Below are 12199 nucleotides of genomic sequence, written 5' to 3' on the forward strand. Positions count from 1 at the left end.
CATCCTAGTTACTTCAGACCATTTTGAATTATAATCCTATCCTCCAAAGCACTTGCAACCCCTCCCAGCCTGGTGGTGTTTGCAAACTTTATAAGTGTACTCTCTATGCCATTATCAAAGTCATTGATGAAGATATTTGACAGAACCAGACCCAGAACTGATCCCTGTGGGACCCAACTCGTTATGCCCTTCCAGCATGATTGTGAACCACTGATAACTACTCTTTGGGAACGGTTTTCCAACCAGTTATGCACCCACCTTATAGTAGCTCCATCTAGGTTGTATTTCCCTAGTTTGTTTATGAGAAGGTCATGCGAGACACTAACAAAAGCTTTACTAAAGTCAAGTTATACCACATCTACCGCTTTCCCCCTATCCACAAGGCTCGTTACCCTGTCAATAATTAATTTAAATCAGAAAAACATTATTTACTTAGGGCGAAATTGACCTTTTTCTGCACAAAGCCTGAAAAACAAGCTTTGTGCAGTGAACTATGGCATGGCTAATCCAAATGGGCAGGAAATGGGTTCTGCAAATCCAGTAGCCCGTATCCCAGCGTGCCCCAGTAGATCCCTGCATCTTGACCTGTTTAACACTGAAAGAGGTTTCCAGTGTTTTACTGTGGGACATAGATGAGACAGAGATTCTTACATAGGACTTTCATATATAAAATTGATGAGGACTCCCTGATATAAAAATACTCCAGATAATTTATTAAATATAACCCATACTAAGAATAAAACAAATGGGATGGAAATATTTGTCCCTATTTTTCATTAAAAAATGAAATTAGAAATTTTTCTAGCAGCGTTACTCAGCATTATGCTTCTCCCATTGTTCTTTTTCGAAGCTACTGGCTTCTGAGGACTTTTGAAAATCTGGCCACTTCATGTAGGTGCCTAAATGAGACATGAGCTCTTCTGAAAGTCAGGCCCCATGCAACTTGTTTTCACATGTAGTAGGATAACTAAACGCATTACATAAAAGTTTCAGAATAAACAAAAAAATGTGTAAAAAAATAAATAGATAGATAGATAATCATTTATCCAAACATTGTAAAAACATTGATGTGGGAAATCATGGAGATAATTTCAGATAATAAGTTCAAAGCATCGATATAGCTCATTTTGGTTTAATGGATATAGCCTACTACAGAGTGTATCTCAGTATTTATCCACTAGTTGAGTGAATGAGTTGAAGATAATTATAGATGGATGGCGGACATCAGAATTGTGCAGTTTCTTTGATCTAAAACTGATATGTGGTATTTAACTTTTCATCCAAGTTATTTGATCACAGGTTTCTTTTGTCAAGTTTTCGGTCTGAGAGCTGAGTGTACAGAAATTGTGCAGAAAGTAAACCTGCTGTCCTACTAGCAAAGCCTCGAAGCACAGAATGCTAGATGTCCAACAGCAAAATGAAACCAGATGCATTTTTTCCAGGTGGTCACTGACTTTTAAAGACAAATTAAAAACTGAAAAGAAAAATTCTGGAAAATAAATACAACCTATTGCATCATTGTCCATTAGCTTAGGGTTTAAACACACAATTCTAATCAAGAAGAGATCCTACTTCTGAAAGAAACATCAAGTATTGATTTGTTAAATTCCAGGTTTGTAAGCGTAACAAATGTCTGTCTTTTCTCCCCCTCAGCTCTGTTGGGTTAGCAAAAGCAGCCCTAGAAGCAATTAATGGATTCAACCTCTTTGGCAATCAGGTAGTAAAAACATTTGTTTGTTCATTCTATATTTTTAAAAATTAACAGGTTTTTTAATAAATAGTTTTCACCCCCGATCAATGGATGTGTAGAATTCATATAAAACAGTCAGTTCAATCTCAAAACTGGTAAATTAATTTGTTACGTTTTCAGGTACAGAATAACTGAATAAAATCAGATTTGTCCTTACATATAGCAAGTTTTATTTCTCTTTCCAGTTGTGTATGGTTTTTAATATTTTTTTGTTTGTTAACTCTGGTTAAAATTGAAATGTCTACAACTTTTCTACTTCCCTATCACCTTTGATCAAGATTTTAAACAACTCATCTTGTTTATGTGATCTAACTACTGTCATTTGTGTTTTAAATCTCAAGTAGGTTGCACGATCATTTGAATCTTCTCTGTTATCAACCTTGCACATGGTCTATTTATTTTGTTGTTGTTTTTTATTTGGGTTTCTCCCCCCCCCCCCCCCCCCCGCCTTCCAGATACATTGAACTCCATTAAAAAACGTAAGCCTTTCATCATACTTTACCTCTGCCAGACATTCCCATTTTTACATTCTCAAAAATATTGGATATAGGTCTCTTACTATATTATACCCACAAAGGTCTAGACTCGAGTATTCTTCCCAAACTTATGACCCCGAAAAGGTGAGTAATGGAGGAAATGTGTCACTGAGCCATTAAACATGGTCAGTCAATGGGGGAAAAGGGAGTTGTGGCTGTACAAAAATAAAGGAGACGTGGATGGTGCCATACGTGCAGAGATAACTGAATTGCAAGGGCAAAGCACTCTGTCAGAGGATTGTCCATAAGTGACTTTTGGCAAAAAAGTGAGTGCAGCAGCAGAGCTGTGAGTTTAAAATGTTATAGTGGTTTAAACTTGCTTCCACGTTGCATTTTTTCAAGTATTCTTTCAGTTCTCAGGCAGTATTTGTCTTTCTAGAATACCCATATGCCTTCATTTCTGAAAAGAGAATATTAATAGATGTAATGTTTTAGTTTTGCAAATTCCCTTTTACTGTTGAAAATCATCCAAAACTTGATTTTGAAACCATTAATTTTTTCCTCCTTCAGCCACTAAAATAAAACTGCTACTGTTAAACAGTAGTGCATTGAAAGTCTATAATCCTTGAAGGGTTAAATCATTTTATATTGTGACCTTCTGTGCTTGAAGTAGCACTGATCTAATTAAAAGTCAGAGACTGGAGAAATATATCCAAATACGCTGAGAGGAATGTCCCAGCTGTACACTGAATGAAAACATCAAAAACTTAAGGACTGACTGAGCCCCAGGAATCTTATTCAAAAACATTATTCTTGATGGTTTAAAAGGGTGGGTACTTTTTTTTTTTTTTTTTTAAGTACTGGTACTTTTCTCAGAGTGGTAGCCGTGTTAGTCTGTATCAGCAAAAATAACTGCCGCAAGGACTCCTCGTTGTTTTTGCTAGTACTTTTCTGTTGCCTCAAAAGTCAGACACACAGCTGATTTGCAGAGTGGCAATCCTTGCCTATTTCAAAGCTTAAAATCCTACTTTAAGATACAGCAAAAATTGATTCCGATGGTGAATCCAGTGTGGGGGTTGGGGAGGAAATTTATACAGTTACCAAAAAAAAAGACTGTCTTAACTGAAGATCAGGGAGACTTGAGCATTTTTTTGTTAAGTCACCTTTATTTAGACTTGCAAACCCAATGCTGAGTTAATGTACTAACTAAGTGAGCTAGTGGTTATTTATTCATTATTACTACTATTTTCTTATTTGTATTACTGTAGTGCCTGGAAGCCCAAGTCATAGAGTAGGATCCCATTGCTAGGTGCTGTACACAGAACAAAAAGACATTCCCTACCCCAAACAGTTTACAATCTAGAATAGGAGGATACAGACAGATGGAAGTACATGAAAACAATGACAATATTGTCTACATAGACAAGACAGACACTGGGTGGGAGAGGGGATACAACACAGAACCAAGTGAACCATGTGACGATAGCAAACATATTACAGTAAAAGCTGTGATATCTGGCAGTGTACCAACCGATAAGCTCTATAAACCGGCATTTCTAATCTTCATATAAAGTCTGGTTTATAGTCCAGTTGGTGCGGGGCGGGCAGGCTCCCTACGTGGCTCCCTGGAAGCGACGACATGTCTCTGCTGCTCCTGGGTGGAGGAACGGCCTTGAGGGGTTCAGAGAGTGTGTGTGTGGGGGGTGTTGGGGCGCAGGGGGGTGCAGGGCGTGGGCTCTGGAATGGAGTTTGGGTGCAGGGTTGGGGCATGGGGGGTGCAGGCCACGAGTTCTGAGAGGGAGTTTGGGTGCCAGGAGGGTGCGGGGTTGGGGGGCGAGGGGGTGGGGTGCAGGGTGCAGGCTCTGGGAGGGAGTTTAGGTGCAGGATTGGGGTGCGGTGGGTGCAGGGCGCTTGCTCTGGGAGGGAGTTTGGGTGCAAGGGGTGTGCGGGGCTGGAGGTTGAGGTGCGGGGGAGTGCCAGATCCAGGGAGCGCTCACCTCAGGCGGCCCCTCGCAAGTAGTCCTTGCAGCCCCTAGGTGGAAGCGCAGCTAGGCGGCTTTGCGCACACTGCCCCCCCTCCCTCTGGCCTGGAACCATGGCCAATAGGAGCTGCGGGGATGGCGTCTGTGGACAGGGGCAGCGTGCGGAGAGCCACCCAGGCGCGCCTCCGCCTAGGGGCTGCAAGGACTGGTTGCTGCTTGCGGAGAGCTGCCCGAGGTGAGTGCCCCCCGTCTGGCGCACCCAACCCCACCGCACCCAAACTCCCTCCCTCTTAGTTAACCAGAATTTTTCAATTATCAGCATCTCCCATTCCCCCAACCTGCCGGATTAAAAAGCTTTTACTGCAGTTCCATAATTTTGTGGGGTATTGGAGAGATGGGGTTAGTTAGGAGGAAAGAAAAGGGAAGGGGGACAGAGCAGGGCAGGAGAGGGTAGGAGTGGCAGGTGTGGAATAAAGCTGAGCTGAAGGGCCTGAGGAGGGAGGGGGAGAGTTGGAGCAAACAGCCAATTGGCACAGGGCAGAAAAGTGCGAACATTCTGTAGTGTCCCCAGAGTTTGTGTGGGTCTTGCCTGCACAGTTCTGAGTCTGGAGGGCCCCACTTTCTACCCCCCTGTCTCTGCTTTGGCTGTTCCGCTTCCTACTGGCTGGAGTTATAGCACAGATCTAATGTTAGTATGGCAGTGTGTAAACTGGCATGGCCATCCCTCCGCTTCCGCCTTTGAGGTAGGCCACACCTCCTCCCAGTTTGGTCTGCTAGAGTTCAACCAACTCCACCACGTCCCAGCCCAGGGCCCTAACAGCGGCGGAGTGGTCCACCAGTGGGTCTGTGGATCCGCCCGCAATACACTGACCTTGTTTCAGGCCAACTTCCAGCCAGACTGTTGCCTGGTTTCCCTGGGCTGCTTTCTACTTCTCCCCCTTGGGTGTACCTGTGTCCAGGGGTCATCCTCAGTCTCTCCTGGATACACTGCCAAGGGTATCAGTAGCAGCTCCTCAGCGTCGGGCATGGCAGGGCTCTCTGGAAGCTTAGGCTGGTCCCCGGGGCAGCAGTGGTTCTCCTTGGCATCCCTCTCCAGCAGTGGAGAAGAAGCGTCTTATCTCCTTCGGCAGCTCCCTCTCAACTGAGCTGCTGGGCTGGCCTTTTATACTTCTGCTTCCTGTCCCACCCTTCTGCTTCCAGTGTGGGGCGTGGTCCTCCTGGCTCCGCCCCCCAGGTGGCTTACAGCGTTCTCACCGCTTCCGCCTCTGAGGGGGGCCATGCCTCCTTGCTACTTACTGGAAACAGGAGACCAGGATTCCCATTCTAAGTTCTGTTCCTTATTGTCTGTATGATTTTTTTGAGTAAACCCCTTAAATTATTTGATCCTCAGTTTCCCCATCTGTAAAATTGGGGATAGTAATACGTACCTCACAGGCGTATTATGAGGCATAATTAATATTTGTAAAGAATGTTCAGGTCCTTAGTTGAAAGGTGCAATGTAAGTACCAAGTACTATTAATCTTCTTACTGGAAGTACTTTCACTAGACAAAGTTAATATAAAAAAATTAAACTGTGCTTAATGTAGAATTTTCTCTTCTTATTTTACTGACCGACAATATAGTACAAAAATGTAGATTATAGGGAGGAGTATGTGGCAAAACAAAATATTCAGGTTTTGTTTGTTTTTTTAATTTCATACAATCAGTTTCAAAAACCTGCTGCAGATTCCATTCTACACTGTAAGATTTTATAATTCTCTTTTAAGGATGCAAAGTATCACTTTGTAATTATAGGTTTTTGTAAGTACGCAGGCTTCTGGGGCTCAGTCTTCCACCACTAAAATCAAAGCAGGTTTTGCCACTGACATCAGTTGTGCACGGACAGACTCTTAATTTCACCGGTGGTAATTCCCGCTGAAGTGTAACCTTACAAGAAAATCAATGTTTGAAAATATGGAAATTCACAATTACACTACTCAATCTATTTGTAATTCTTCCCTTCTTCCCCCCCGATCTGTCATCTTCCTTAGCAGTCTGAACCTCTCATCCTTCCTTCCTTAGTTCTTTTTCTAGCTGTATAAATTATTTCTGGATCAAAGACATTTTCTAAGATTTTTTTTAAGTTCACAGCTAGTGGCTTAGATTTTGGATAGTCACTGTATTTGTGCAGTTTACAGGTGAATATCAGAAATGTTCACTGCAGAATATTGCTTTATAAATGGTATAATCACTGTAAAATGTGCTAGCTCTGTATCACATACATACTTCAATCAGTGGTTAGCAAGTGCAATCATAGGGCCCACTCTTGCATGGTGCTGAACATGCTCAACAACTTGCATCATTGGAGCCTAGTGAGGAGAAGTGAATGATTATTATAAGTGTGCCTTTTATCTAATCAAGAATGTCTAAAGTAGTATTACCCCACCCCAGCAGTGTGTGAATGCCAGAGTTGGCACAACCACTTTGTAACTAAATAAATTATTCTGTTTTTTATTGACTAATAAGATGAAAAAGTTTTTATGGGTGAATAAAGATATCTTATGTTGTTCTTCAAGTGCTGACCTCTATGTGTATTCCTTATGTGGGTACACATGTGCACCATGCACCTGAGTTCTGAGATTTCTAGAAAATAGTATCCATTGTCTGCAAATACGCAGTTGTTCTCCTCATGCTCCAAACCAAGGATATAAGGGGCAGTGCAGATCCTTCTTACTCCTGCATGGCCTGAGTTATAATCCTCTGTGTCCACAGATTTCTCCATGCTTCCTTTCTCTTAACAAACCTGTAAATATATTGTAAATAGTTTTAGTATTTTAGTGTAGTTAAAGTTTTAGTTTTAGCATAGTTAGTATAACTTAGTTTTCTCCCTGCCTCTGGGAGTCTCTCTCCAAGACACAGACTACTCCCAGAGTCACAGGGTTTAAGAACTGCATTTCCTGCCCCCACTCCTTCTCCATGAGCAATGAGAACCAATGCTGCCTCTGTTTTCTGGGAGAGGCACATATCTCAGTTAAGCACAGAATTTGGCGCTTGTTTCTCCCTCAGACCCGTGAGGCTCGTGAGTGTTGGCTGGAAAAACATCTGATGGAGAAGGCTATGAGACCTCTGTTTGATCTGGGTTAGGGAGACCCCCTTGTATGTCAGTCTCAACTGATGAGTACCCCTCCAAGCACATGCTCAGGAACAAAAGTCAGAGCTGCTAAGCTCATAGAGTCATCATCCACGCTTCTCATAACAGTGAGGGGCACTCTCACAATCATAAGGCCATATCTCCTTCCAGAAGAGATCACTCCCTGACTCCCTCCAAGTCAAGTGAATCCTCACAGGTGGATCCTAAGGAATTAGGCTCACTTAAATCCTTTGGCCATGAGGGGAAGGTGCAAAGGAAAAAAGATCCACCAGTACTATTGTTGTGTCTGATTTCTAAGCCGAAGGATTGGCACTTGACGACAACATCTAAGAGTTCACTTGTAGACTCTTTGACAGTACTGGCCCTTCCCTATAAAGAACTACCATCCATGATGACTGTGGATGCACTGGATCCATTGGTCCCAACTACTGGAACGCCCCAGACTCTGGGACAGACCAAAACTTACACCTTGTCAGAGGAGATCTTCACCCTTCCTTAGCCTCAATCTCCTTTTCCTTCCGATCTGACCTTCCTGTGAGACATTGGCACACCAGAGGAGGAAATTACTTCCAGGAGACATGGATGTTCCCCTCCTTAGCCCTTAGGCAGGAGCTTTCACTCATTGGTACTGATGGCTCTACCAGTGGAACAGGAACTGGCATTCTCTTTGGAGGCTCCAGGTGATCCATCACCCCCACATAATGAGGTAAGTCCAGACAGAGACTTGCAAAGATCTGGGGTCTATCCTCCACCCAGATGTGACTACCTAAGGGAACAATGGTACCCAATACAATGGAGTCCCCCTCAACTGACTGATTCCTACTTGGCCCTATTAGGTTCCATGGGATCCTTACAGTAGACATCCTGGATCAATCCACTGTACCTCTTCTGTGCGACACCTACCAGCTCCATCAGAGCATGAGGAAGGGGGGATTGATCTGGATCCACATGTACCTACATGTGTTTTGTCTTCCTCACAAGAGTAGGCAGTTGCCCCATCTCCGCCATCCGTACCCGACAACCCCAGGCAATATCAGGAGCCTCTGCAGAGAATGGCGAATGACCCAGATTCCACTAGAGGGGGTCCAGGATACCCAATATCAGATCCTTGACATTTTATGATCTTTTGGTCCTCCAAGTAGGGTGGTCCTCCTTGTAAATGATGCCATCATGGAACCAGCTAAGATGGTGTATCACACTCCAATCTCCTGCACCCCGACTCCAAAAGGGCTGAGAGAGACATTTGTACAAGCCAAAGGAGCTGAGTTCCTCTTTACACACTCAGGACCCAACTTCCTGGTGGCGCAAGCAGCCACTGAAAGTTTTAGATTATAACATTCTAAGGCTACACTGACAGATAAGGACTCTCAAGAACTTGATCTTCTGGGGAGGGGAAGGTATTTTCCTCTACAAGTCTTCAGTTCCGTATTGCTAAATACCAAGCTTTGTTAGCAAAATTATTTGAGGATTTGGGACTTTAAGGACAAACTTTTCCAAGAGGACAGAGCCCAACAACAGTTAGATTCCTGAAGGATCTAGTTAGGACCTCCCCACCAGTGGTGAGATCTGCACCACAACAGGGCCTGACCTTTGTACTGTCAGTACCTACCAGACCACCATTTTGATGACTGTCCACATGTTCTATGTCTTACCATTCCATGAAGGTCATCTTTTTAGTTACCATCACTTTGACTAGAAGGGTGAGTGAACTGGGAGCTTTCATGACTGACCCGTAATATACTGTCTTTTATGAAAAAGGTTTCACTTTGCCTTCACCCAAAATTTGTCCCTAAAGTCATTTCTAAGTTTCACATCAGTAAATCTATCCATCCACTTACTCGTTTTCTTCCAAAAACCTCATACTTCCAAGGAGGAGAGGAGACTTCACTCTCCAGAAAGCAACAAAGAGTCCTGTGGCACCTTATAGACTAACAGATGTTAGTCTATAAGGTGCCACAGGACTCTTAGTCTGGATCTGTAAAAAGCAACAAACACGGCTACCCCTCTGATACTTCACTCTCTAGATATCAGATGAGCTCTGGTGTTCTACCTGCAAAGGACATGACCAATTAGAAAATCAACAAGACTTTTTGTGAGTCTAGTGGAATGGTTGCGAGGACAAGCATCCGCTTGGAGACTCTCAAAGTGTATCTCTGGCTGCATCATACTTTATTACCAATTAGTAAGTATTCCTCCCTTAGATGGGGTGACATCCTTTTCCAGTAGGGCCCAAGTAACCTCAACAGCATCTTTTAGAGAGGTGTCTATACTGGATATCTGTACTGTGGCTACCTCAAACCATATGTTCATGAAGCGTTAAACATTAGGTCAAGCCTTTTCTGCAAATGCAACTGTTAGAACTGCAGCATTACAAATATCTATACCAACTGCATCGTTGTACCCCCTGTTAATCACCCACACATGGAATAACATTGAGACCTGCACTCGAAGAAGAAATGGAGGTTAGTTACCTGTAACTGGAGTGACTTTGAGATGTGTGGTCCTTATCTGTTTCCACTACATGCCTTCCTTCCCCTCTGCTTCAGATCTTATCTGATTTGCAATAAGAAGAGGAGCTGGAAAGGCATTGGTCCGCATTGCCCCTTATACCTTTGGTTCAGAGCATGAGCAGAACAACTGCACATATGTGGACTAACGGACACTACTTTCTAAAAATCTCTGAACTCAGGTGCATGGGGAGCATGCATGCTCACATGTGGAATACAGATAGGGACCACACGTGTAAAAAAAACCTCCAGTTAAAGGTAAGAAACCTCCATTTTCTGATTTGCATAGGGAATTACTCTGAATATAGTTGAGGTAGTTTGAGTACCATAAATAAATGTTTGTCCTTTCAAATGTTTGGGTTTCTGATAAGTTTAACTCTGAATTTCCTGGGCTTTTAAGGGTTGTATTTTCCCTGACTACAACATTCTTGTAAGGCTTTTTACCCTTAGGCTGTTGGTACGTACTGTCAACCTTAACTTTGCTCCAAAGAAGTTTTTGTCTGGAATTTCCTTCGTTTTTAAAATTGCTCCTGAATGTGAGGTTTGTAAGAGGGGAACCCTATACCTAATATCCCTCTAAGGCCTGCAGGAAGGGAACTCCTGTCAGGCAGAATTTTGGAAGTACAATCTACAGAAGTATGGCTTTGTCTGTGTTAGTCATTAACAGCCAGCAAACGTTCTAATGAGCCTGTTTCCCTCATTCTCTGCAAGATTTCAGAGGCTCATTGATGCCCACAACCCTTCTGTACAATGAATCTTAGGGGCCTCATGCCCATCGCCCATAGGTAAACCTTAGGAGTCTCTTAGCACATTAGTTGGAGGCCTGCACACACACCATGCAAGTCTTGGAAAGCTTGTCAGGGATGCCAACTCATCTCCCAGAGGCCTTAGGTTCATGGGGAATGAGTTAATGTCTGCATGGAGAAGATAGGTTGGGAGTCCAAGTAATTTCCTAAGGATTGTGGGGTTTGGGAAGAGGCTGATAGGCCCTCATCATGACCTCACAAGAGGAGGCAGATGGGGTCTCCTTAAACTATAGCCCCGCACAAGGAGACTTTCTGAGACACACCCACAAGCCTCCGTTCATCCCCCAAAAGCCAAAATACAATCAATAGTCACCTGACAAGTGTAAATAGCTAAAATCAGTTATAGATTGTCAGCCTAAAAAGCAGGAGTGGGTCTTTGTCCCCTACAGAACATTGTAGAGCTTAATGGAATAATTGTCTTCTAAGGGAAGAAGAAATCAAATTTTTTTTTTCTTTGCTAAAAGCAAATGTTTTTTCCAGTGCTAGTTTTGAATGAGTTTGTGTATTTACACAGTTGAATCTCATTTGAATAACGAAGGCCAAATAATGAATGTTTAAATAAACAAAAACCCTTCAAATAAAAACAGCTAAATCTAGAAGCAGTAAAGAGCAAAGAATTTCTTATCAGACATAATGCCATTTCTTAATTGTTGAGGTTAGTGCCTAGATACGATGGTGATGGATGTGTTAGAAGTACTTGGAGATGAAGCAAAAAGCTAGGGGGGGAGGAGTGTGTTTGTTTTTTAACAAGTAGATAAACACATCTTTTTGTTAGAGACTTTTCATACTCTCACAAGATTTGTTTTAATCTTTAAACTTCATCATGTAACGTCATACCCAACAACTGATAACTACACCTCCTTTTATAGAAATCCCCTCTCCATGCACGTGTGCGTGTACATGCAAACTTCCCCATACATTGATTTTTTAAATTATGATATTTATTTTTATTTCCTGAAGCCTTTCACACCATCCACAGCTTAAGTGCAGAATCTTTCTGGAAGGGCTGGGTGGCTTCATGTTTCCAGGCATCCTTCAGTCTGGTGGTGTTAGTATAGTTTCAAGTGCAGGCAGGTTCCTCTCAAGATGCTCAGCAGGGCTTCTCAAAGTGACTGGGAACACAGTTGGAAATGAAATATAGAAGCTGTCTCTTCCTGTGCTTGACTTGATTTAAGAAATATCTGCAAAGATGTTGGTTATTTCCCAGATTAAAAAAAATATATATAAATTTGTTAGTCTCTAAGGTGCCACAAGTACTCCTGTGCTTTTTGCAGATACAAACTAACACGGCTGCTACTCTGAAATATAAAACCAAGACACTGGTGTTCTAAAGAGCATTATCCTGTCTATTATGCAAGTATATGAAGGATTTTCTCCATTTTAAATAATTAGTCTATCATAGCTTTTAGTTTCTAAAAATAAAATTGATGCTTGAGACTGATTTCTCTTTCAGCTAAATGACTAGTTTTGCCAGTACAGCTCTCTATTCAATTCTGTTCAGCTTGGCCTGCATGTAGTTACTAAAGGGACAGTTAGGTTAAAAAAATC

General features: G+C 42.5%; 1 protein-coding gene across 1 annotated transcript in view; it reads left to right on the plus strand.

Moving 5' to 3' along the window:
* PHKB (phosphorylase kinase regulatory subunit beta) overlaps positions 1-12199 on the plus strand; it is a 210278-nt gene that overhangs the window by 100100 nt on the left and 97979 nt on the right. The window contains exon 8 of the mRNA XM_065416341.1: positions 1654-1717. Coding sequence (XP_065272413.1) covers positions 1654-1717 — 64 coding nt within the window. The remainder of the gene's footprint in view (positions 1-1653; positions 1718-12199) is intronic.

This window comes from Emys orbicularis, chromosome 14 (assembly GCF_028017835.1).
Source record: "Emys orbicularis isolate rEmyOrb1 chromosome 14, rEmyOrb1.hap1, whole genome shotgun sequence".
NCBI classification, from domain to species: domain Eukaryota; kingdom Metazoa; phylum Chordata; order Testudines; family Emydidae; genus Emys; species Emys orbicularis.